At 50.0% G+C, this 25555-nt stretch overlaps 1 protein-coding gene and 1 long non-coding RNA gene across 4 annotated transcripts; one reads left to right on the forward strand and one right to left on the reverse strand.

Annotated features, from left to right (window-relative positions):
- Positions 1-10709: 10709 nt before the first annotated feature.
- Positions 10710-13824, forward strand: LOC138916192 (uncharacterized). Its single transcript, XR_011423093.1, has 2 exons — positions 10710-11071; positions 11444-13824. It is a non-coding gene; the product is annotated as an uncharacterized lncRNA (long non-coding RNA).
- A 4119-nt stretch (positions 13825-17943) lies between these two features.
- On the reverse strand, positions 17944-24395 carry RNF112 (ring finger protein 112). Of its 3 annotated transcripts, none has more exons than XM_023653620.2 (14): positions 24015-24395; positions 23786-23826; positions 22767-23052; positions 22369-22575; positions 22138-22266; positions 21830-21934; positions 21046-21096; positions 20695-20751; positions 20541-20615; positions 20286-20403; positions 19955-20121; positions 19821-19874; positions 19615-19689; positions 17944-19500 (listed from the first exon to the last, which is right to left on the reverse strand). In XM_023653620.2, exons 1-14 carry the CDS (start codon positions 24066-24068, stop codon positions 19030-19032), a joined length of 1890 nt encoding a protein of 629 aa, XP_023509388.1. In that variant the 5' UTR covers positions 24069-24395; the 3' UTR covers positions 17944-19029. The 3 variants fall into 3 exon arrangements, with proteins under 3 accessions (XP_023509388.1, XP_023509386.1, XP_023509387.1); XM_023653618.2 differs by having other exon boundaries at positions 19955-20142; positions 24015-24360; XM_023653619.2 differs by having other exon boundaries at positions 19955-20139; positions 24015-24279.
- Positions 24396-25555: the final 1160 nt, after the last annotated feature.

Here is a 25555-nt window from a genome sequence, read left to right on the forward strand (position 1 = left end):
TTTAGCTTTTCGTTTAGCTCCACTATTTCCTTGTTGATTTTCTGTCTGGATGATCTGTCCATTCATGTGAGTGGGGTGTTGAGGTCCCCTACTATTATTGTGTTGTTTTTAACATCTTCCTTTAGGTCTGTTAATAGTTGCTTTATGAACTTTGGTGCTCCTGTGTTGGGTGCATAGATATTTATAAGTGTTATTTCTTCTTGATGAAGTGTCCCTTTGATCATTATATATTGTACTCTGTGTCTCTCTTTACCCACCTTATCTTGAAGTCTGTTTTGTCTGATATAAGTATTGTGACATCTGCTTTCTTTTGTTTGCTATTAGCTTGGAGTATTGTCTTCCACCCCTTCACTCCGAGCCTGTGTTTGTCCTTGGAGCTGAGGTGTGTTTCCTGGAGGCAACAAATTGTTGGATCTTGTTCTTTAATCTATTTTGCCACTCTGTGTATTTTTATCAGAGAGTTCAATCCATTTACATTGAGGGTGATTATTGATGCATGAGGGCTTAATGCTGTCATTCTGTTGCTCATTATCCGGTTTTCTTGCGTTACCTTTGTTTCTCATTCTGTGTGTTTTAGCCTACCCATTGACTTCTGCAATTTCCTATGCTGGGTTTCTTAGATTTTTCCTTATTTATGTTTTGTGTCTCTGTTCTGTTTTTCAGTTTAGTGGCTACCCTGAAGTTTGTATCCAGATTCTCCTGTATAACATAGTCCATTTTCTGGTGGTCTCTTACTTCCTTAGCCTAGACTGGTTCAGTCCCTTTCCTCCTCCCCTCCTAAATTATTATTTCCATCTCTTATTCCAACTCGTGTTATGAGTTTGTAGTTAGAGTGATAAGATCGTCTTTGCTTTGGTGGTTTCCTTCCCTTTATCCTAATGCTATAGTTGAATATTTGCTATCCTATTCAGATTCTATCTATTTGTCCCTACTCTGTGTTTTGTGACCCCTTTCTCCCTTTTTTTCTTTTTTCAGGTATGAGAGCCTTCTTGAGGATTTCTTGTAGTGGAGGACTTTTGGTTACAAATTGCCTTAACTTTAGTTTGTCTGGAAAAGGTTTAATTTCTCCCTCATATCTGAAGGTAATTATTGCTGGATAGAGTATTCTTGGCTGAAGATTTTTATCTTTTTAAAGTCTTGAATATGTCATTCCATTCTTTCCTAGCTTGCAAGGTTTCTGTAGAGAAATCCACTGAAAGTCTGATAGGAGTTCCTTTGTAGGTTATTTTCTTCCGTCTTGCTGCCCTGAATATTCTTTCTTTGTCATTCATTTTTGCCATTTTTACTACTATATGCCTTGCGGTAGGTCTTTTTACATTGACAAATCTAGGAGATCTGAAAGCTTCCTCCACACACATTTCTCCCTCAATCCCTAGATTTGAGAAGTTCTCCTTTATAATTTTGTTAAGCACACTTTCTGCTCCATTTTCCTTTTCCACCCCCTCCGGTATTCCGATAATTCTTAAATTGGATTTCTTCATTGAATCTGCTAGTTCTCACTGATTATTTTCATTTTTTTAAATTCTTAGTTGTCTTTGTTCCTCTGTCTGGAGCCATTCAGCCTGTCTATCTTCGATTATGCTAATTTGCTCCTCTATGGTGTCTACATGTGCATTCAGGGACTATGTATTCTGTTTTATCTGATCCATTGTATTTTTCATCTCTAATATTTCTGGTTGATTCTTCTTTATAGTTTCTATCTCTTTTGTGAAGTAACTCCAGAACTCATTGACTCATTTCTCTATAATTCCCTTTACCTCATTGGGTTTTTTGATGATAGCTACTCTGAACTCATTTTCACTTAGTTTACCTATTTCCAAGTCCTCAGGACTTAATTCTGTGTTTCTACTGTTTTCCTTCTGGTCTGGAACTTTTATAAATTGCTGGATGGTAGAGGAGCGGTTTTTGCGCATGATGCTATTATTCGGTTGCAGTTACAGCCTGTCACCACTAGATGCGGGTCGAGAGCCACGCATTCTGAGCCCTCCACCTTCAGCTGTGATGGTGGCGTGCACCGTGGGTTGGGGGAGGAGGGGCACTTTCTCTCGCCTGCCGACCTGGATTCCGATCAGCTCTAACTTTCTCATGTCCCGGGTCCCTGGCTTGATGGGGTCCCCACACATGGAAGCTTTCCCCCGTTAGAGGGTTTCCACTGCACAGGTGGTGGGAGTCCTGGACGATCCCCAGACACGCGGCCCCTCCCCTGCTCCTTCCGTCACTTGCAGCAGCGATCCCAGACTCTAGGGGAGGAAGCAAAGTTCTCTCTTACCCCGTCCCAGCTCCTCCGAGAGCGGCTGCAGCCTCTCTGACCTCTGTTGTTTTGCTGCTGTGGATCTCTGACGATCTCTGTATCAGAGTTATTAGTTGAAATTCAGTTCTTCCGGGTTTTGGTTGTAGTTTGGAGGGGAGAGGGTCCCAGGTCAGCTCACCCCCCCATTTTGTTGATGTCACTCTGCCTAAAGTTTTTTAAAAATCATTCAAAGCCTATAGAAATGATCCTAATGGCAAACAGCAAGGGAAGAAATATCTATTCAAGAAAACCTATGAAAATTTGGTAAGAAATGTGAGTCTATGACATTTGAACCAAGACTGCACCTCCCTTTTTCTCTCCCCATTCAGAAATTCCACTCCAGACAGCTGCAGCCCAAAACACAGGACTCCCTCTCCCTCAGACAAGAACACAAGGCCCCTCTTCCCACAACTCACAGCCTGAGGGTTTTCTTCCCAGGAGGTGCAGGACTTGTGTCTCCTGTCCTGCCCCAGCCACCTGTTACTGAAGCTAAGTCCCAGCTGAGTGTGTTTGGGGGCACCCTTCTTCTGTTCAGGCCCTGTTCATGGAATGAAGGCTCTACCTTGGGCATAATGCACTGAGAATAACGGGGCCCCAATCGCCCTTACCTCAGCTTGTGAAATGATGGTTCCACACCAGGAAAGGGAGGCTGAGAGGACTTCAGGCTCCTGCCCCACCCCAGCTCCTGGAGTGGGAGTGTCACTCAGAGAGAAGCTTTCCATTGTCCCTGCCCCTACCTCCAGAGCCCTAGATCAGAGATTTTCGCTGTGGGGGGAGCAAGTCATAAAACATGTAACTCCTATTCTCTTCTCAAATGATGTGACTTTGTTTGCAACAAAGTGACAAAAAATTTTCGCATCTTGAGGTATACGGGGTAGGTATTCTGGCCTGAACTAAAGCCTGACTTATGGCCTATCAAACATACATTGTACATCTGCTCTAACCATTAATATGAAGAATGCATTAGACATTATCCCAAAGGCAAAGGGTGCATCTTTTCTTTCCTACAACTGCCAGTATCAGCAGTCCTGAAGATGTTTCCTTTCCGGGACATCAGGGTCATGTTGACCTGCTAATCTGCAACTGAATACCTCTTTGAAACTTTGGTGAATATACATCTTGGGCATGTTTGATGTATGTCCTAAGAGGTATAAAACTGCACTGAAAACCATGCTTCTCTGGAGCACTTTCTTCCTTTGTGAAGGCTCCTTTCCCAGGTTGTAATCCTCAGCTTGGCTCAAGAAAAATTCACCTTATTGCTCCTATCCACAGAATGGTCATTGGTTATTTGCATCAAGAAAAGCACGGAGTTCAAGCCTAACATGCTCTCAAGAATGGAGGTGGCTGTGAAGAAAGGCAATAGGGAGAAGATTCATGGGTTTAATGAAAATACAGGCTCAACTGTGGACTAGCTGGTTTGCAGGAGGGAATGGAAGGGTAACACAAGTAGGAGGAGTCCCTCTAAGGTCAGAACAAACATCAAAAACTGACATCAGAAATTATTCCTTCGATGGAGACAAACTATGATTGGATTCGTTTGTAGAACAATTTACGCCCCAGGACATGGTTGAAAACAGTAGAGCAATCAGCCAACAACTAGTGAAATTAAGAGCTGGGTGTGGACAGGGCAAGAGGGGAAGAGAGCCCTACCAGCACCACTGTCATTCCAGGGTGACTGTGGATATACTCAAAGCGGCATCTTTCTGAGGAGCAACAGAGGAGATTTTACACTGTGTGTGTGTGTATGTTGGGGGTAGGGGTGGGGCAGCACAATAGACTTCAGTGAAACAATCTGGCCAGTCACCAAAAAATAAACAAGCAAGTGATAATAACAAGCCCCAGAGGAGGGAAAGAAGTACCTAAGGTTGCTCCAATATATTATAAAAAATTTCTAGTTTCCAACAAAAAAAATATGAGCCAAAGAAATAAGAAAGTATGACCCATACATCCTAAAAGAGCAGCAAGAAAACTGCCTGTGAGAGTAGCAAGATGACTTAACAGAAAAACCTCAAAGGAGTCATTATAAATACATTCACAGAACTAAAGGAAACCGTGAGTAAAGAAGTAAAGGAAGGTATGATGACAATGTGGCATCAAATAGAAAATATCAATAAACAGACAGAAATTACTTTAAAGGAACCAAATGGACATTCTAGAGTTGAAAAGTACAATAACTGAAATAAAGAATTCACTAGAGGGGCTCAACAATATACTTGAACTGGTAAAAGAAAGAATTAGTGATTTTGAAGATAGATTGAGAGAAACGAAAGCCAAAAGAGAGAAAGAAAAAAGAATAAAAACAAATGAACAAAACCTCAAAGAACCTTGGAACAATATTAAATGCAACAACATAGATGTGATAGGAACACCAGAAGGAAAGTTGAGAGAGACCGCAGCAGACAAAAATATTTGAAGAAATAGAGGCTGAAGACTTCCAAAATTTACTGAAAAAACAATAAAATACACATTCAGGAAGCTCAAAGAAGTAAAGGAAGATAGGAAGACAATGTCCCATCAAATAGCGAATAATAATGAATAAATAGAAATTATATACAAGAATCAAATGAAAATTCTGGAGTTAAAAAGCACAATGAGCAAAATGAAAATTTTGTTAGGGGGCTCAACAGCAGATGTGGACTAACAGAAGAAAGAATCAGAAAACTTGAAGATAGATCAGTGGAGATCATGCAACTGAAGAACAGAGAACACAGAATGAACGATACTGAACAGGGCCTCTGAGCAATGTGGGATATGCTTAAGCACACCAACATACATGTAATGGGGGTGCCAGAGTAGAGGAGAAAGAGTTGTGGTTGGGCTAATTTACCACAATAACAAGTAAGTAAGTGAGTTGGTTATCTTTTATTATTTTTTGGCCTCTTCTCCTGACTCCTCACACTAGCCTGTTTTGTGATAGAATGCTCCTGTTTTTTGCATATGGGGAAAGTGAGGCACAGAAAGCCGTATTGAACGGGACAGGGTACGCAGCAGATAAGTGGCGGAGCCGGAACCCTGCCCAAGCCCACTCCACAGCCTGCACACTCATGTGTACGGTAGACTTATCAGTGCCCTTGAGCTGACGCCCTGGGAACATGGGTGTGACTGACCAAGCTGGGCTTTTTACCAGCTGGAGGCAAGGAGGATGCCCGCCATGGGAGCGCGGTGGGCGTTAGTGAGGGCGTTAGAGATAGCCAGTTCCAGGACCTGGGTGTGGGTGGGTGATCTGAGGGAGGAGCTAAGGAAGTGGGGGATTTGCTGTAGATTGAGTGCTGTTAGAAAGCAGGGGACAGTTCTATGATTGAGCTCTTTCTAGGTGACACGGTGACCCTATTTGCGTCTGTTTTTAGACAAAATTATGAAGCAGCCTTGTTTTGCTTCATTTAATCCTGGTCTCTGAGTAACCTCGGTAAGCTCTGAGGTTGATAGTCTGTGAGGGTTTTTATGTCCCACAGAACAAAAGGGGCTGGCTGAGAGCCTCAGGCAGACTCAGGATCATATTGAGGTCTAGCTACAAATGTCAGATCAGTTCCCGGTGTCAGGGGCAGCTTTTTTGTCTCCCAGTTCCTCTTTTGGCCAAGGACAAATGACGTCAGGCCTCAGGACATTAATTCATGGTGTAAATTTTTACCCTCGTCAAGATTTTGTTGATGAAGATCAGAAGTGTGTGCATGAAACACCCTCTGTAGTTGGTCCAAGGCTAATCTCTGCTTTCTTTCTGTCGTAGGATGAGTTGTTGAACCATCTGATGTGACAACGGCTGTGTAGAAGCATTTAAAGCTCTGGACAGGGCATATAAACCAGCTGTAAAATAGGCAATTAACACAAACAAAATGGCAATTAACGCTTGCAATGGGTTCCAGAATCTAGCTGAGTCTGTTTTAGACACTCTGGTCCTTTTTCTTTCAGCTTAGTCACCGACTGCTCCATCTGCCCTGGAGGACTTAGGTAGGCGTAACAAGAAGTATTTGCTGGAGCACTAACTCCCCTTCACTAGCTGAGAACAAATCAAAGCCTGCATGATTGTCCGTGACGCTTTAGTGCATGATGCATTTAGATCAGTTTGTTGGGCCTTCGGAACAGAAGTGCCATCATTTCTGACTTTTGTGAAGGTTAGAGACAAGTTTGAACCACCTTTTCTAGCTGTTTTATTCCCTTTGCGGGATTGTATTTGTAGAGTATGCATGAACAGGGAACCACTTATCCCTTCTATAAGCCTTTTAAAAAATAACTTGTGTTTATTTTGTTTTAGAAGCTTCTGGATGCTCTTTTCAGGACCTATGATCGACTGGAGGGCGGTAGTTTTCAACATCTGGATACCTCCAACAATTGCTCAGAATATACAGGATAAGTTAGAATCTTGTAGACAAGTATAAGGCTGATGTCCACATGAGAGGTAATATCCTACTGGAGTCCACATTATATTGGGAGTATAAATATCCTTTATTATAATAAGAATGAGTAATTGGACATGTGTTTCTAGATTTATGGTGCCTTGAGCCTTCACTGATACCAATACAGTATTTCAAAGTGGCCTTTTGCTTAGTGCTCCTGAGGTTTTTTTCACCCAGCAATCTGACTTGGAACTTGTAGACTGAACAATTGTTGGCGCTCATTCAGGGCTGGGAAGAGTTCCAGCACGGAAAGACATTGTAAGACACGGGGCTAGATACTGTCTTCCTTGAAAGACTGTTGTACTTTGTTCTGGAGTACAGCTAAGCTACTAGAGATCAGTTTGATCCTTTCAAGCTGTCTGTTAGCAGAAAATCCCACACTTTTTAAAGGAGTTCAGCAATACATTGGGCCAAACAACGTAAAAGTCACAATGTCTAGCTCCAATTAAAAATCAATAGGCATAACTCATAAAGGAAGGAAATACTGACATGAGCCGCTACATGGATGAACCTTGAAGACATTACGCCCGGTGAAACTAGCCAGTCACAAAAGGACAAATACTGTATGATTCCACTTATGTGAGACACCCAGGATAGTTAAATTCATGGAGAGAGAAAGTAGAAGGGTGTGTGCCAGGGCCTGGGGGAGGGGATGAGGAGTTAGTGTTTAATGGGGACAGAGTTTCAGTTTTTTAAGATGGAAAAAGTTCAGAGACGAATAATGGTGATGGCTGCACAACAATGTGAATGTTCTTAATGCCACTGAACAGTATACTTAGAAATGGCTAAGATGGTAAGTTTCATGTTATATATATTTTACCAATATTTAAAATTTTTTCCGAAAAAATCAGTAGGCGTGAAGAGAAGCAGGAAGAGAAAATATATTTTCAGGAGAAAAATATATCAGCAGAATCAGTAAGAGATCTGTAAGAGACAGAGATGATGGAATTCACAGACAAAGACATAGAAACAGCTATCATAAATGTGCTCTGTGTACTCAAGAATGCAGAGGATCAGGAGAGAAAGAGAAGCTATTAAGAAAAGAAAGACTAGCTGGGATTAACAACAGAGTAGATATTACTGAGAAAAGACAGAGAAAGAATGACGAGAGAGAACAAAAGAAAATCAGCAACTTGGGACAATGTCAACTAGTCCGGCGTACATGTCGTTAGAATCCTAGAATGAGAGAAGCAGAAAAAAATTGAAGAATGATGTCCTAAAATTTTCCAAATTTGATGGAAACCAAATTTGATGAGATCCAAGAAGCTCAATGAACCCTAAGTACAGGAAACATAAAGAGAACCACACCAAGGCACATTCTATTAATAATTAGTTTAAATGTAAGTGGCTTAAATTCTGCAAACAAAAGGCACATATTATTAGATTGGGTAAAAAAGCAAGACCCAAATATGCTGTCTATAAGAAACCTACTTTAAATATAAAGACACAGATAGTTACAAGTGAAAGAATGAAAAAAAGATATACCTTGCAACCACTGAAGAAAACGCACCTGGGGTACCTGTATTAACATCAGACAAAGGGGACTTCAAAAGGAGTATTACCAGGGTTACAAGAAAAAATTTCATTATGCTGCATTCAAGAGGAAGACATGGCATTCCTAAATGTGTGCATGCTCAAATGACAGGACTTCAAAATACACGAAGCAAACCCTGATAGAACTGCAAGGAGAAAGAGACAAACCCACAAGTACAGGTAGAGAGCACAGCATCCCACCCTCCTGGGGATAACCAAGCAGACAGAAACTCTGGAGCGACGGAGAAGTTTCGGCAACACTATCAACCACGGTGACCTAATTAACATTTTCAAAAGACTCCATCCAACAATGAAGAATCCTTTTAGACTGTTCCTCTTTCTCTGAGGTTCCAACACAGGCAGGTCCTCTGATCGAGCAGGAGGTGTTCTTGCTTTCTCCTGATTCTCCTATAAGCCCACAGGGGAGAGACCTGCTGTGGAACTGAAAGGCTGCCATAGTCTACACTCTGATGGCGTGTTTGAGGAGGCCCCTGGAAAAAGGCCCCTGACTTGGTTACTCTGTGCCTTCTTATGGGAAAGGGGAATGGCAAAGGGTGGCAGCCTCACACCGTGCTGGAGAAGGACCATGACAAAGCACATCCTTGCACCGCTTTGGGCCTAGAGAATACTGACACTGGTTTAATTGGAGATACAGACAGGATGAAAACGGCTTACGGAAAGCATAAGCCATGACCATGTGTGACACACCATCCTTCGGAAGGGCTCAGGTAGAAGAAATCAAACCAGTCACCAAAAAAATTAGAAAAGTAAGGGATAGTGTTTAAAGAGGGACACTCCTCCTGTCATACTGCCATACTTCCAGCTGGCAGGGAAGCTGAATCTGAGAAAGACAGTTGGCCACTGTGGAGATTTGTACCAGATCGTAAAGAGGTAAAAGCTTTTGTTGTTTCATTAAGTAATTGCAACTTTTCTGACTTTGATTCTGTGGTCTGCAAAATTTTTCTCCGTAGTTGACCTGTGTTCTGCTTTTTTCTTTTTTCTGTCCCTCTAATTAATGAGTCCAAATTCTGGTTTCTTTTTACCTGTGAAGGAGTCCAGCGTTTATAGCAAAGGATTCCTCAAGAGTTTGAGACCCCTACTATTTTGTCATTTTGCAGGAAATCGTGGGGAACTCTGCCCCTCCAGGGGGATCTGTAATTATCCAGTGTGTAGTTGACTTGCTGGTAGCCTCAGAAACTACAGAGCAACACAACACCGACTCTTAGGCCTTGTTACAATTCCTCACCTCACAGAGACATAAGGCCTCATTAGACAAACTGCAGTATTGCCAAACTGAGGTCAGATATTTAGGGCATTTTCTGTAGAAGGCCACAAAGTGTTAGAATCTAGGAGTGAGCCCACTTTGCAGATGAAATGGCCTACAACAAAAAAACAACTTAGACAATTCTGAGGGACTGGCTGGATATTTTCCACAGTGGGTTCCAGCTTTTGCAGAACAGACAAAACCCTCTGATTGGTAATAGAAGATCCTCTGATTTGATCCCTAGAATCTGAAGAAACTTCTGAACAACTGAAATTGGCTGTAGTCTCTCCCCAGGCTCCGAGGATTCCAAATTTTGAAAAAACATTCCACATGATTTCCCATGAAAACAAAGGCACTGCTACCAGAATTTAACTCAAAAGTTGGTGTTAGACTCTTGACTAACAGTGTATTTCTCAGTATTTCTGCATGCTCTGAGCTGCGGCAGCAGCAGCCACACTTATTGGAAGGGCTCAAGCCCTTCTCAGGGTCATCTGACTTATCCGCATGTCCCGCACGCAGGGACAGCTATCTTTCAAGTGCATAAGACCCAGCATTGTAGGTGCCAGCAGACTAGCTATGAGCAAGCGTTATTATCCCACCCAGACGCTGTGCTTGAGAGATGCAACGTCCTAAAACTCTGCTGCCCCTTTACCAGACCCTGACCAAAGAGCCAGTCGTGGCTGTACAATGGCAGCAGAGGAAGACGTTAGGCCTTGACCTGATTCGTCTGACATTCTTGTTCAAAGTTCAGATCTAATCATGTTTCCTGCTGGGTCATGTGTCAGGATGAAAACTGCTGAGTTAAGACTTCCTGCGTTGTGGTGGCTGCTCGTGAAATCTCGGAAGTTTAGGGTTTGCCCAGAATTAAACCAGTACAAGCCGAGTGAACTACTAGCAGTTGCTTGGACCACAATTCTCAGTTCAGGACTTAAATTGAATCTACATACTGACCGTAAATATCTGCTTAGGGTATGGCATGCAGCTGGGCAAATTTGGAGAAATGGGGCATCTTGGCCTTGATGGGAACTAAAATATCTCACGGAAACATAAGGGCTGAATTGTTAGGGACTTTACAACTCACACGTCAGCAATCATTGCAGCGTTCACATGGGGTAAAACGACAGTGTCTAAAGGAGATGGTTTTGCTGACAGAGCTGCAGAAGCCCCTGTTAAAATGCAGCAGACCCCAAACTTAGAAATCCCACTGATAATACAAGTAACTTCTGTTCATTTTCAAAAATATGCTTCACAAGAGGAAATGGACAAATGGGTTGAGAAAAGGGCTAAAAGAAATTCGACTGAACTCTGGGAATCAGCTAACAAAATAACTCCAATGCCACACCGCCCATCTGCTCGATTAGTAACGTATCATCAGCAAAGTCACAAGAGCCAGGCATCTGGGAGGGATCTTAAATGCACGGGACTCTTCCCGTGCCCACCAGCAGATGACTTATGCAAGGGCATCAGCGACATGCTGTGCGTCAGCACAATTCTTCCCACATCACTGCCCAGGTCAGTACGAGAGCTTTCCCGGACCAGCTTTGCCAGGCGCCTGGGGGTAGTCGGACTCCGTAGATTCAAGGGCTGTGGAAGGTAGGAGATTTCGTCTCATTATGGTTTGCAGGACATCCAGATGCCCTGAGTCCACTGTCATTCAGGAATCCTGTAAATCTTGCTATCAAACACCCTGTCACCCTCAGTCCTCCGGACGAGTAAACTGGATGAATCCAACTCTGAAATCTTCATTCAGCAGCCTACCAGGTGAAAATGGCCTAGAGCTTTGCCGTGAGCCTTGTTAAAAATGAGAGTGACCCTCCCAGCAAGCATGGTACTGCTCCCTTTGAACTTACTAACTTTTGTTTGGCAGGCCTGTGAATTTGGGTCTGAGACCATGCCCTGTGCCCAATTTAGCTGAATCCCCCCATAATCATGTGGAATATTTAAAAGGGCTTCTCTCCTCTCTAGAAACCCTGAGACTCAAAGTCATAAGGACCTGGAAGGACCCACAAGAGGAGGTCTGCCACCCCACCTGCAGGGAGATGTGACGGACAGAAAGGTGCTCCGGAGGAAAGACGGCCGTCACCGCACTGGGAGGCACCCTTTGCAGTGTTTTGATATGGCTGCCAAAGTGAAGGAGAAATCCAGTGGGCTTCCTGCTTCTGAGGGAATAGAGCAAGGTTCCCACAAGGACTTGAAACTTAAGTTTCCTAGCATCGCTGATATTGGTACTTGAACTCAACTGAAAAGAGCTTTTCTGGTGAAGTTATTATTATCATAGACAGCCCTGCTGTCTTTTTCACAGTAGTGATTATCTCAATTACTTTAAGACTCACAATTTACCAGAAACAAACGTCATTTGTAACGCTGCTGGTCTTTCCTTACTCCCAGTAATAGCCTCCACAATCACACATTTCTGATCAGCTCCATACTATACTCCCAGGATAGACATGGTCTGAACATAGAGGTCCAACAATCCAATTATCAGCAAAGTGAAGCTGGGACTATCTTCCAGAGTAATTTTTGGTAATACTAAAGTAAAAGTAACTTACATGCATTCAATACTATTAAAGAAAAAGTTATACATGACACTTGTTAAAGCACGGTAAGGCAGACTTTATCCAAGAGGGGCCGTCCAGGCAAGGGACCACTGCGAGAGGGGCTCGCAGTGGGGAAGAGAGGTTGGGCTCAGCTCCGAATACAGCAAGGAAACGTGGGAATATATAGCCGAGGAGCAGCATGGGGGTCAGCGGATGGAAATGACAAAGAAAACATCAGGGATAAGGAGGGATTCTGGCTGAAATGACCCAACAAGAGTCTGGCTGGAGGCAGGCCAGGGGGGATCAGACAGTCTCTGGGGAGTGAGGAACCTGATCAGATACCGAGGGTGATCAGATGTCAGGGGTGGAGGAGGAGGGATTCTGGCTACACTGACTTAGCAGGAATCTTGCTAAAATTGGACAATGCGGAGACAAACACAGAAGCCCCAAAGTCAGGCCTAGTTGGCAAGAGAGTCAGAGGAGCCCGAGCAGAGCTTGGTCAAGGAGAGAACCTTTGTCAGTGCTCAAGCCCAAAATCTGATACAAAATGTCTGAGGCTAACAGTTTTCCTAGCTGGAATCGTGTCCCCTGGGCCCTCCGATTGTGGAATCTGTTTATTAAGGGGCCTGTTTGGGGCCATCCAAGGACAAAAAGACACCTATTAGATACAGCCCTTGGAGGAATAGAACAGGCAAGGTCTAGCTAATGACTTTTGATGTTAATACTTTGACTACCAAACTTGGTGCTTTGGGACAGTTACAACAACACATGGTACAATTGCAATGGAAATGGGGGGAAACTTGGAAATGGACTATTGGGAATAATTTAATGGTGGACCCAAAACTCATCACAAAGGTCTCAGAGGTGTGCAGCGGTCCAGCAGCTCGGCAATTGGTCACAAGCTGCTCTGAGGTGTCACTGGGAGTTCAGCATGACCAACCTGCACGGTAGGAGAATTATTGATTTGGACTGATGTGAGAAGCGGCCTATAGGTGGGTTTGTGCTCAAGACATATTGTAATTAGAGCCCTGGACAGTCAACACTGGAAACTACCCTGCCGAGGGGCCCATAAGAAGGCTTTGACACTAGGTAATGGCCAGGGTGTCTTTATGTTTGGCATCTGGAAAATACTATTTAGAATGCTAGACCAATTACTGAAGGGCCTAAATTATCATGTAAGTGTGGACTTACTTGTGCAATTGATGGGAACTCAGGAGAAAGGTATTGGGCTTTACAAGAAAAACTCTTAGAAAGTTGGACTATTAGGCTCTGGTGGTATGCTATTCCTTAGGCTTAGATTGACTTAAGACCTTGAGTAACTACAAAATAATACACAAATAGTTGATCGTGTGAAAGTGCAAGCAATAAAGACAACACACAGTTTGTCGAATTAATACATGCCGAAGGAGAATTTTTGCACATTGCAAATCAACATGCTCCCCCAAAATGTGGCACCTCGGCACACTGAACATTTTAAGCAGAAGGAATCTGAGAGGCAGCGGGTTCAGGAAGGACTCTGACCTCCCCTGAAAGGTCATAAGCTCTATGTGAGAGGGGCCCTCCTGTACCCGGAGGAAAGGAGAGCCACATCTCCGAAGACAGAGGGAGTGAGAGGACGCCGAGCGAACAGTTTCCTCCAGTTGACGGCACTTAGCCCACGTCCTCTTTTGCTGCATCACATTCTTCCACGGCTTCCCACTCTTCCTCAAACCCGGCACAAAAACACTCAGGCGTAACCACTTCTTCAGGTCTTTTCCCGACGAAGGCTCCCATGTCACACAAAACTCACATTAAATCAATGTGTGTGCTTTCCTCTTGTTAATCTGTCTTTTCTTACAGGGGCCCAGCCAAGAACTTAGAAGAGTAGAAGGAAAGGATAATTTTTCCTCCCCTACATAATCAAGAATTTGCTTTAAGGGGCCGGCCCCGTGGCCGAGTGGTTAAGTTTGTGCACTCCACTTCAGGGGCCCAGGGTTTCGCTGGTTCAGATCTTGGGTGTGGACATGGCACTGCTCATCAAGCCACGTTGAGGCAGCATCCCACATAGCACAACCAGAAGGACCTACAACTAGAATATACAACTATGTGCTGGGGGGCTTTGGGGAGAAGAAGAAGAAAAAATGAAAAAAAGAAGATTGGGAATAGATGTTAGCTCAGGTGCCAATCTTCAACCAAAAAAATAAGAATTTGCTTTAAGCATTTGCCATGGGTATGACATGTTTAATGGTTTTTCCCCCAGTCCCATACTGCACTGCATTTTTAATTGATCCCATTGTGATTCTGATCATTTCTTTGATTTGGATTTTACTGTGAACTTGCTGAATATTTAGATGGCTGCAAAATGCCAAGAGAAAGGTAGAAACAGCAGTGGCGAGCATTAAAATTGGAGTGTCATGATAGAATATTAACAAAACGGGGGAAATTTAAGGGTAAATAAAAATAAGATTGAATTTTCTTTGTTACAAAAGGGAAAGAGAATTTTTCTCCTTTCCCTTTTCTTAGAACTTTTCCTAGAGAAAACTTGTTTTCGTAAGGACTTCCTCTGTCCTTCCAACATGTGTGCAAATCTTTTTTTTTTTTTATTTTTTTTTATTTTTTTATTTTTTTTATTTTTTCCCCAAAGCCCCCTGGTACATAGTTGTGTATTCTTCATTGTGGGTTCTTCTAGTTGTGGCATGTGGGACGCCGCCTCAGCGTGGTCTGACGAGCAGTGCCATGTCCGCGCCCAGGATTCGAACTAACGAAACACTGGGCCGCCTGCAGCGGAGCGCGCGAACTTAACCACTCGGCCACGGGGCCAGCCCCATGTGTGCAAATCTTTTTAAAGGCCAGAATTAAAACCCAGGAGCGTGCTTCTGAAGGGCCTGGGAGCCATCTCTTTTCAGTGTCAACATCAAGGAAGACAATGCCCATCTCCCTGTCACAGTGTGAGTTTGGCCGAGGTGACTCAACGATCTGCTCAACATGGAGATACAAGAAATTTTATTTTTCCTTCAGATAGAAGCAATTAACTAGCACAGACGGCCACCCCAATTACCAGGCGAATTTAGGGTGAACTGTGAAAGCAGGTACAGCAAATGGGGCTGTCAAGTTCCCTCGCCTGAGAAGTCCTCATACCTGAGAGCGTGCGTGTAATGGGTTGTATCTGCTCCTTATGAAAATGGTGGTGGGGCCGGCCCCGTGGCCGAGGGGTTAAGTTCACGCGCTCCATTGTGGCCGCCCAGGGTTTCCCCGGTTCGGATCCTGGGTGCAGACATGGCACTGCTCGTCAGGCCATGCTGAGGTGGCGTCCCACATGCCACAACTAGAAGGACCCACAACGAAGAATATACAACTATATACTGGGGGCTTTGGGGAAAAAAGGAAAAATAAAATCTTTAAAAAAAAAAACGAAAATAGTGGGATTTCTTTTCTGTCTTTGTAATCTCATTTTCTCATTTTTTAAATAGCAGATTACCCGTGGCACAGCCCAGTCTGGTTTAACGTTTATTCAATAATAGAACTATTTCTTTTCTACATTTGTGGAGAGAATTGTCTGGGTTGGCAGGAGATTTTATTTTTTTTAATTTTTGCCTCAACAGCACAAAGTCTGCCTTCCACATTATTGTAGGCAAGAGTTTTACCAAACGTTTTGTCTTGACATAAAATGGACCCAGCAGCATGTCTCCTTGGCGCCCCCCAGCCAGCGATGTTCAGGTTTTCATTAGAGTTCGCCCCACTTCAAGGAGCAAAGGCCTTGTTAGGCGGGGGAGGGCGGGGTGACGGCCAGCTCACCCACTTAACGCAGGGACGGCTCCTGCTTGCTCCCTGCACCGTGTAACGGCGGCCAGCGGAGTCAGGGCTCCAGCTCCGGACAGTCAAGCAGTGTTGTAAGAAAATGCCACAGACTAGGGGGATTAAAACAACAAACATTTATTTCTCACAGTTCTGGAGGTTGGGAAGTCCCACATCAGGATGCCGGCAGATCCACTGTGGTGGCAGTTCAGGGCCCACTTCCTGGTTCATAGATGGCTGTGTCCTCATGTGGTGGACCGGGCTAGGGTTCTCTCCCAGCCTCTTTATAAGGGCACTAATCCCCCTCATGAGGGCTCCCCCCTCGTGACCTAATCACCCCCCAAAGGCCTCACCTCCTAATACCACCACACTGCGGATTAGGATTTCAACATACGATACTGCGGGGGGCGGGGTGGGGGGGGAGGTCACAAACATTCAGTCCTTAGCAGGGCTTAAGAATGCAGATTCCTTTTAATTGTGGTACTGCCATCTTCAACACAAGGGAGGCCTCAGAAGCAGGAAGCACAAGCTATGTCAGCAGATCTCTAACCCAGAAACGTGTCATCTGAGAATCTTAGAGTCAGTGACCTTCAACAGGTCATAGAAGAGAAAGCAGTCAGACTTCAGCACACTGCCGAGACTTTGGCACAGAGGCCCGTGGGCTCTCCTCAATTATACAACCGATTCTAGAAGCTCAGGAAGCCCCCTAATTGGGTTTGGGACCCAGAGGCCTGGTTTTGGGGTCTGGAGAGAATTGTAGGGTGAGAAGGGCTCACCTGAGCAAGGAATATGGCATCAGGAATCCTGGGTTCAAGTCCTGGCTTCTGTCTGACTGGTAGTTTTACTGAGACCCATTTCTCTGAGCTTTTGTAAAAATAGGTACTCTCCATATTACATGAGATGGTTTTAAGGCTTCAGCGAGATGATATTTGGGAAGATGCTTTGAAGACTATAAGGCATAAGACCAATACTACTTAATATGACTCCTCTTGCCTCTGCAGAGCACTCCACACCCCGAACTCCGCGGGGCCAACGCCTCCCCTTCAAACAGCAGGGAGAAGCAGCCCCACTGCAGTTCCCTCCAGCGCCGCTGGGTGGCATTCTAGCTAGACAACACCCTCCCTCCGTGACTCCTCTGAGGCCCCTCCAGTCTTGAGCCTGCCAGCCCCCAAATCTGGGAGGTTTTGTAGCTCATGTGTCTGCCAGATGATGATAAAAGGACCCGGAAAGATGCTTCCAGGAAGCCTTTCTTGACAAACACCACACATAGTCTAGACCCACCCCACCCCGCCCCCCAGCCCACTCCTCAAAAGTTAGAGAGAATCACCCTCAGCCCTCCGTCTTCACCCCACCCATCCCCCACCTTGGCTTTGGGATTTCTCTGCATCATTATTTTGTCCCCAGCTTGCTAACTGCAGCTTCTGCTGTTGAGCCATGTGTCCCAGACCACTTCCTTCTGCCTCTGTCCGCCCAGCACTGTTTCCCAGAGCTGGACCGGATCGAGGGGAAGAAATCACCAAAGAGGAGCATGTCAATTTCCGCGCATGAGCCTCACGACACCCCTTCTGTGTCTGTGGGGGAACGCCAGCAGGGGGTCGGGAGTTCAGGGCTCCCCTGCTTCTGCCATCGGTCAACCGGGGAGTGCTAGCTGAGCCCTCCCGTCTGTGGCTTGCACCTGCAAGAAGCAGGGTTTGGATGCAGTGCCGCTGCTGTAACTCTGAGACGGGAAGCTGAGGCGGGGAGGAGAAGCAGCAGGTGGACGGCTGACCCCCCGCAGAAGCAGTTCTGGGCTCCTCCACCCTCCACGGCTTTAGGACTCCCCGTCTGTGCCTCCCCTACCTCCTTCTGCCAGGACAGATGCCACCTGTTCACAGGGTTATCTGAGGCAGAAGAGACCAGAGAGCAGGGACCCTGAGTCCTAGGGGACAAGCCTGAGAAGGTGGCCGTGCCCTTGGCCTTTGGCCTGAGTGAGCCCTCTTGCATCTCTCAAGTGGGGGCCTCATACACTCAGTTCCCAGAGCTCTTGAATTTTGGTCTCCCTCTTCCCATCCACAGGTCCCCAAAATGGAGTGCCTCAGTTCACCTCTCCCCGCCCCAAAGCCCCCTGGGGTCTGAATTCAAGAATTGTTACAATAACTTAGGGGGAAGCTGACATTCAAGCACAAACATTTTATTTTTCATAGAATGCACCCATTTATCCTTTACAGCTTAATAGCCTGGAAGTCTTCCTAGTAGGACTTTCCGCCCCCTGGGAGAGGCGCTGCAACCTCAGGTTCCCTGTGGGGCTGCACCCGGGTCTCCTGCTAGGGCGCAACAGAGGGGTCTTCTCAAAGGCTCGGGGAGCAAGGGCGTGTTCAGGGTGGGCTGTGTCCCCTGTGCGGTCCCTTGCAGGACGTTCACAGACTGCTAGAGGGCTATCTGTTTTAGCTCAGCATGCAATGACAGGTGTTTTTCTTTGGCATTTAATCCGTTGCTGGGACGGCATTCCACAAAGAACAGGGGCACGCTGCCGTCTGCCCAGGCTTGACAACGGGCACAGCCACACGGGAACATCGACAGGGATCTCGTTCGAGGTGCACATGCGGACTCCCTGGGCTGAGGGAGGAGGGGCGGCCCTCTTTTGTTGTGTTGGGGCCACTTTGGGAAGAGTCGTAGGAGCGAGATCCTTCACTCTGGGGTTTAGGCTGCTGTCCACCACACCCGGACTCTTCACTTTTGCCCACTGGCCTTTCCTTCTGTCTTACCCTCATCAGTGCTCCCTGTCCTGAACACTGAGGTCACTCCACCTGGGGCTTCTCCCATCTGTGAAAGGACAGGTCCCCTCTACCCAAGAGGAGACTTCCAGAATGGCACCTACTCCACCTTCCTACAATCCAAGGTCATCTGGGGAAATACGCCAGGGTGGGGAGGGTGGACCTCACTCTCGGTGGGAGACGCTGGGGTCAAGTTTATCTGGGAACCATGGCAGGTTAGCAGTCATCTGCAGCCAGAAACCGGCCCTATAGTCTATTCAACGCCCCCAAACCCCCAAATACTTCCTCCCGCCCCAGGAGGCCTCCCCAGGGTCCTGGAGCCACCTGTATTCTCCAGTTCAGCCAGCCGCCAAAGACAGTGGGCATTCACCCAGGTCAGTGTGGTACCTGGGGACCCTCAGAACACCACCCTCAACCCCTCCTCTCGGGCGCTTCCTTCCCTACCCTCCTGGCATCTCTCCCTCCCGTCAACATCTCCTGGGGGCTGTTACTCCTCCTGGAGCAGGGGCTCTCGGTCCCCTTCTTGCACCCTCTCATCCTCTTCCTTCTCCATGCAGCCCACGGTAGCAGCCAAACCAGCACCCACACCACCCCCAACCACAGCAGCCCCCGTGGCCCCCACTGCAGCTCCAGCTGCCACCATCCCAGCCTCTGCAGCCAGTGCCGCTGCCGCCATGCCTGCGCCCACCACGCCCCCCGCCAGGCCCATGAGCCCAGCCCCCACGGCGCCCCCCACGGCAGCCAGGTGGCCACAGAAGCGCATGGTGTAGGAGTCCATGAAGATCTTGGCCTCGGCCTGCAGCTCAGCCTCCAGGGCCTCTAAGGCCTGCTCTCTCTCCTTGCACAGCAAGGCTACACCGTGGCGAGCCAGGATGGCATCCTTCTGGGTGGAGAGAAGGTTCCGCATGGTGTCGGGCAGGACCCGGAGCGCAGAGAATATGCGTTTGGTGGCCATATCCTGTGACAGGGAGGAGGAAAGAAGGCGCCCTGACCAGGAGACCCAGGAGCCCTCCCATGCGTGGGCCCCACCTGGTGGGACACCTGGCCTCCCGCGCAGCACCTGCGGGCTCACCTGCTGCCGCACGTATTCCTCAAACTCCTTTTTGGCAGCTTCCACAGTCCTCAGGTCGTGCAGCTGGGCGGCCATCTGTCCACAGGAAAACCCAGGCTACCTCCCTCCTTCTGCCTGCTCTGGGCGTGCCTATTCTTCATCACCATCCCAGGGCACTTCGACCTTGCCTCCCTCCTGGCCCTGGATCCTCCTGGGGAACTCCCTACCTCGTCCGGAGAGGTGAACCCTGGCCCCGTCCTCCCCATCCAGCCGGAGAGGTTCTGCAGAGACATCATCAGAGGGGGTCAGGGTGGGCAAGGGGCCAGGTGGGGTCTGCTGGTCCTTCGGGGGGGGTTCGCACCTTGATTTCCTGAGCTAACTGCTGCCCTGTGAGCAGGCGTCTGTCCCCCCTGGCCACGGGGCGCCCCTCGCTCCAATACCCCTGGCAGCGGCTCTTGGCATGCTGGGGGGCGGCACTCAGCACATCCAAGACATAGGCACGGAGGTGGTGGGAATCGTCATCTGTGTCTGAGGAAGAGATTCCTCCTGCTGAGGAGACCGGGGGCTGAGCAGGACCGGGCTTTGGGAGGAGAAAGGGTATCAGAGGCTGGGAGACGCTGGCTAGTGTGAGGGGGCTCCGGTGGCCCGGAGGAGGGCAAGCTGGGGAGGCCTTTGCCCCTGGGGACACTCACCTTCCGGGTTTCCGTGGGCTCTGCTTGCCCACCGCCTCCCTGGAGCAGGCAGGAGGTAACAGCGGGCTCGCCTCCCTTGGAGCAGCTCCTGAACCTTAGGGTATTTCCTGGATGACTTCTGAGAGATTGGGGAGCACTCTGAGCTAGGGGATCCAGCCTCCAGTTCTTAGCTCGCCTACAGGACCCCTCCCGGGCTCCCCTCACCTCCTGCCCAGTCCACCCGCCCCCTCCATCCCCTCCTTTTGCACCACTCACCTGGATGATGTCACCCACATGCCCCTGCCCTGCCTTGTTGGCGTGGGATGAGTCACGAACTAAGAGATCCAGGTGCTGGAAGAAAAGGGGTCCTGACACCAGCAGCCAGAGGGTGTCAGGATCTGGGGTGACAAGTCCAAAATGGGTGTCTCACCTGGATTGGCACCATGCCATAATGCCTGCCCATCACCTCAGCCACATGGACAAACATCTAGGGGCAGAGCAGAGGGTCACAGCTGGGCCACTCCAAGGACTGTGCCTCCCCTCGCCCCCTGGGCCCACCGTAGGACCCATGCTCCCGGTTCTCAGCTCCAGGGCTCTCCTGTCTCTCCCCCAACCAGGCGTCTTGTGCTTCACCCTCTACCCTCAAGCCCACCAACCCAGTTCCAGTGTCACGAGATCCTAGGCCAGAACTGGAAGGCACCTGCTTCCGGTTGGGCCAGTCCCCTGGCCTTATAGTCAGGGCAGAGACGGGTGGCACCCCCAAGACCAGATGTCCCCTCACCTCCAGATAGTCCAGGTCTGTATCCTTCAGCTCCTGGGAGGTGTTGAGGATCTGGAACCAAGGAGAACAAGGAGATGGAAGAGCATCTGTGAAGGCAGAGACACTGGGAAGACCCCGGTGAGGAAGGAGCTTGCAGGCACTCCAGGCGGCTCAGGCCTGGGAGAGACCAGCCCAAGGGGCCTCCACAGCTTGCGAGGCTAGACCGGCCTTGAGGAATGGAAGGCGACCCGGGAAATGGTCCTGCAGACCTTCAGCTGTCCCCAGGGACCTTCAACGACCCTTTAGAACAAACCATGCTCCCACCTTCACTGACCAGGGGCACTCACCAGGGGCAAGCTCCTGCCCCGACCTGGGCCCATCTCCTAATCCTCCAAGAGAAGAGGTTAGCAGTGCCTGCCTCGGGGCGCCGTTGGGGTCACGAGATGGGACAATGGGTGCACGCCCAGCCCAGCTCCCGTACAAAAGTTCATGGAAGTCCTCCCCCACTGCCTTCCGCTGCAAGGATGCCCTTGACCCCCAAGGAGTGATCCCCTCTACTGCCTCCCCGAAGCAGCTTAAACACGCCCCGCAGAGCAGGGCCTAAGGGGACCATGGGAGCCTCCCGGCGGTGGGGCAGATGGCACCGCCCCCCTTGCAGGGACACCCCCAGAACCTGTTGGGACCCCGGACACAAAAGCTTGTGAGAGCAGGGTGACCATTCCCAGTGTGCTGAGGGCCAGACCCGACTGAGATGCCCCGGGTCTGGAGGAAGCTGAGCTGGGGGGGCGGGGGGCTGCACCCTCACCTGGTAGGAGCTCAGCATCGTGGTGAGGGCACACAGCTTGGTCCTTGTTTCTCTGCTGAGTTCAGGGCTCATGGCATCTCCCGTGTCTACCAGGAACACAGCCACCTGTGTGGGAAGCAGGACGGGGGACAAACAGAGGAGCCAGGCCTGCCTCACCCCACCATACTCTCCCCCTAACCTCTGCCCACCCCATCTTCTCACCTTGCCCCCAAAGATTTTCTGGGTTCCCCTCCTCTTTGACCATCTCTGTTCTCTCTCTTACCCCTCCCTGACCCAATCTTGACCTCTGCTGCCCTTTCCCCCCTCACCTTCCTCCCCTCTTTCCCCAGCAGGAAGGGGTGGCTCCACATCCATATGCCCCTGGTGAGGCTATTGGCACCCCACCTGAACCCCTGGAGGGACCCCCCTCCTCTGGGCCAGCCGCTCTCGCCGGACTCCTGTGGGGCAGACAAGCGCAGCATCAGTTGGTCCATCGTGGCCCCATTCCCCTCCCAAAGCCAGGCTGGGACCCCGAACCTACCCCCCAGCCCCGCCCTTACCAGGCCCGGCAGGCCCCGCAGCAAGTGGTTGAGGAGGAAAGTCTTCCCTGAGTGCTGCTCCCCCAGGACAGCAAGGAGGCAGACAGGGGTGTCCCGGGCCAGGGGGTGCTTCAGGCAGCGGTTGATGGCCCCCATCCTCAGGATGAGGCCTCCGGAGGCATTGATTCGCACCAGCAGCAGCGGTTCTGCCCTCACGGCACAGGTCTCCTGGGCCAGGAGGAAGAGGGTCCCTGAGCATCCAGCTTTGGGCGTCGGGACCCAAGTCGGCAGTGTGTCCAACCCTGAACTCTGTTCCCACCCCGACATTCCAGAATAGGGCCGAAGCCCCCTGCCTCCTCTGGGATTGGCCCCGGGTCTCTCTGTGCCCCCCACTCCGCGGTGAGGCCGGGTCCCCTGACCTGGAGCACGGGGGGCAGGGACTTCTGCGGCAGGAGCTTCATCTTCTCCCCCAGACTCCGGAGGCCCTTCTTCTGCTTGCATATCTTCCGGCACTCGGGGCAGCAGGGTGGCTCGCAGCCCGGGACGCGGTGTGTGCTGAAGCACCGCGTGCAGAAGTCGTGGCCGCAATCCAGCGAGACGGGCTCGCGTAGCCTCTCCAGGCAGATGGAGCAGGCAGGAAGCTCCCGGGGGGCTGTGGGCCGGGGCCCCAGGCCCAGCTCCAACTTGGGGAATGGCGTGCGGGACCTGGGGTCAGAGCGGTGTGTGGGGTGCAGGGGCACAGGCCAGGGATTCAGAGGGCAGGCTGCTCCCAGAGAGACCATACTCTGCCCATTCCTCACTGACTTGTACCTCAGAGCTTAGGGATCCCAGAGTGGGGGCAGCAGAGCAGTGGGGAGAGTGAGCCAGACAGGGAGAAAGCCTGCATGGAACCCTGGGTCTGCCACACCACCACGTACCACCAGGGGCAAGCTCCTGCCCCGACCTGGGCCCATCTCCTAATCCTCCAAGAGAAGAGGTTAGCAGTGCCTGCCTCGGGACGCCGTTGGGGTCACAAGATGGGACAATGGATGCACGCCCAGCCCAGCGCCCATACAAACGCTCATGGAAGTGCTCCCCCACTGCCTTCCGCTGCAAGGATGCCCTTGACCCCCAAGGAGTGATCCCCTCCACTGCCTTCCCGAAGCAGCTTAAACACGCCCCGCAGAGCGGGGCCTAAGGGGACCATGGGAGCCTCCCGGCGGTGGGGCAGATGGCTCTGGTTCTTAGAAGATTCCTTCCACTCTCCTGCTTTCAGCTGGAGTCGGCCTCCCTGAGCACCCACTGATTTCCCCTGCCGCCTCCTCCCCAGCCTGGCCGATCCAGCCTCGAGCTGCCTCCCCTGGGCCGGCCCTCTGGAGGCTCGGGGCCACAGGCCTCCCTTGTTTGCTCCTGGACCAGGCCCACTGCGCCAGCCCCACCGGCAGGCCCTGCTACTTACCAACTGTTGCTGCTGTTTCCCATGAAGCTCCGTTTTCTCTCCTTGGAGAGAAAATTGGGGGAAAAAACAACAACAACAACAAAAAGGTTTTTAGAAGAGAATCTAGACTTCTATCTTCCTCCTGGGTTCCGGTGGCCCCTCATCCTCCCCCCACAGACCCATCCCCCAGCCCCAGGTGGCCCCTTCCTGCCCCAGCCCTCCTCCCCAGATCTCAGGACTGAAGACTTGCCTGTTTGCCAAGCCGGTGACAAAAGGAAATGACTGACAAGGCGGACCTCGGCATGGGAGGCTGGGAGTGGGGACAGGGTCCGGAAGCAGAGGCCAGAGACCCAAGAGACCTTCAGCCAGTGGCTGGTAAGGATGGCTTTGCTCCTGGAAGGGCTGGCCGAGCTGTGGCAGGTGGAAGCCGGGGTGGGGGATGGTCTCCCCAGGGGAGATGACTCCGTCAGAGCTGGAAAATAGATGTGACAGTCGGGAAAGAGGAGGCTGCCTCTGGACTCACCCAGGGGGAGGAGACAGGACTGCGGGAACCAGGGCTCCGGAGGAGGGAGGGACCGAGCTAGGCTCAGAATCCCTGGCAGAGGCTGGGATGCAAGCAAGCCGAGGTGGTGAGTCGCCATGGAGACGGAAGGGAAAGATAAGGACAGGGAGGGGGAGGGTGGATGGAAAGAGAGAGAAGCCATATGGATGCACAGGCAAAGATGAAACCGTGGGCAGTTACTGCCCCTACTGGCCCAGGCGGGGTCCTTCCAGGGACACCAAGCAGGGTGTGCAAAGGGGGGAAAGCACAGCCAGAGCTGCCCTACTGGACGAGTATTCACTGAGCACCTACTATGTACAGAGCCCTGTGATGCCCCAATACCACCTCTGGCCCTCACACCCCCGCCCCTGGGGGCCAGTCCCAGCTGGCACCAAGCTGGTCTCATTGGGGCCAAGTCCCAGCGGAAGCTTTCCTCAGCACCCTCACCCCACCCACCCACGCCTGGCTTCTCTGACATCGGCTACGTGTCACCTGGCATCTTCCCCTTTCAAGGGCTTTCACCCTGCTTCCAGCTTGTGACAGTCACCTCTGGACCTTCTAACCACCGTCTACCCCCCAGTGCACAGCCAGCATAAACTTCCACAAGCAGAGCTGACCCCATGTTGCTCAAACACCTGCTATGGCCCCTACCACCATCACGTCAAAATCCAAACCGCCTGGCCTGCAGGCACAGGCCTGGTCCCCCGCTCCAGCCTTCCCTCTCGCCCGCCCTCGCCTGCCTCTGCACCTTTGCTCTGTGTTCCCAATGCCTGCAGCACGGCTCCTGCTCATTACTCCTGAGAGACCCTCGGGGGCCCAGCTCAGGGGCAGTGCCCTCCTTGGAGACTCCCTGCCTCGTCCCTCCCAACTGGATGTGATCTCACCCTCAGGTGGCTTGTGGCTCAGGGACCTGATTTGTGACGGATTCAGTGTGGCCCAGACTCTGGTGTCAGGCTGATCCAGGCTCGATTCCCGGCTGACCCATACGAGCCGAGGTCCTGGGTGCCTCCCTTCACCTCTCCAGGCTCTGAGGGGTCACACTTACGTAGAGAAAGCCACTTGGCCAGGCGGAGAGTCTATTCTTAAGCCCTAAGCTAGGATGTAGAGGCGGTGGGGCATAGGATTCATACCCTAGAGAAGTGTGGTGAAGACCGCCCCCAGCAGAGGACACCCCTGCAGCCAGAGCTGGATCTTGTCCACCCCGGTCTTTTGCACTGGGGACCAGAGGGCCTCTGTCTGTGGGACTGAAT

Source organism: Equus caballus, chromosome 11 (genome assembly GCF_041296265.1).
Source record: "Equus caballus isolate H_3958 breed thoroughbred chromosome 11, TB-T2T, whole genome shotgun sequence".
Lineage (NCBI taxonomy): Eukaryota > Metazoa > Chordata > Mammalia > Perissodactyla > Equidae > Equus > Equus caballus.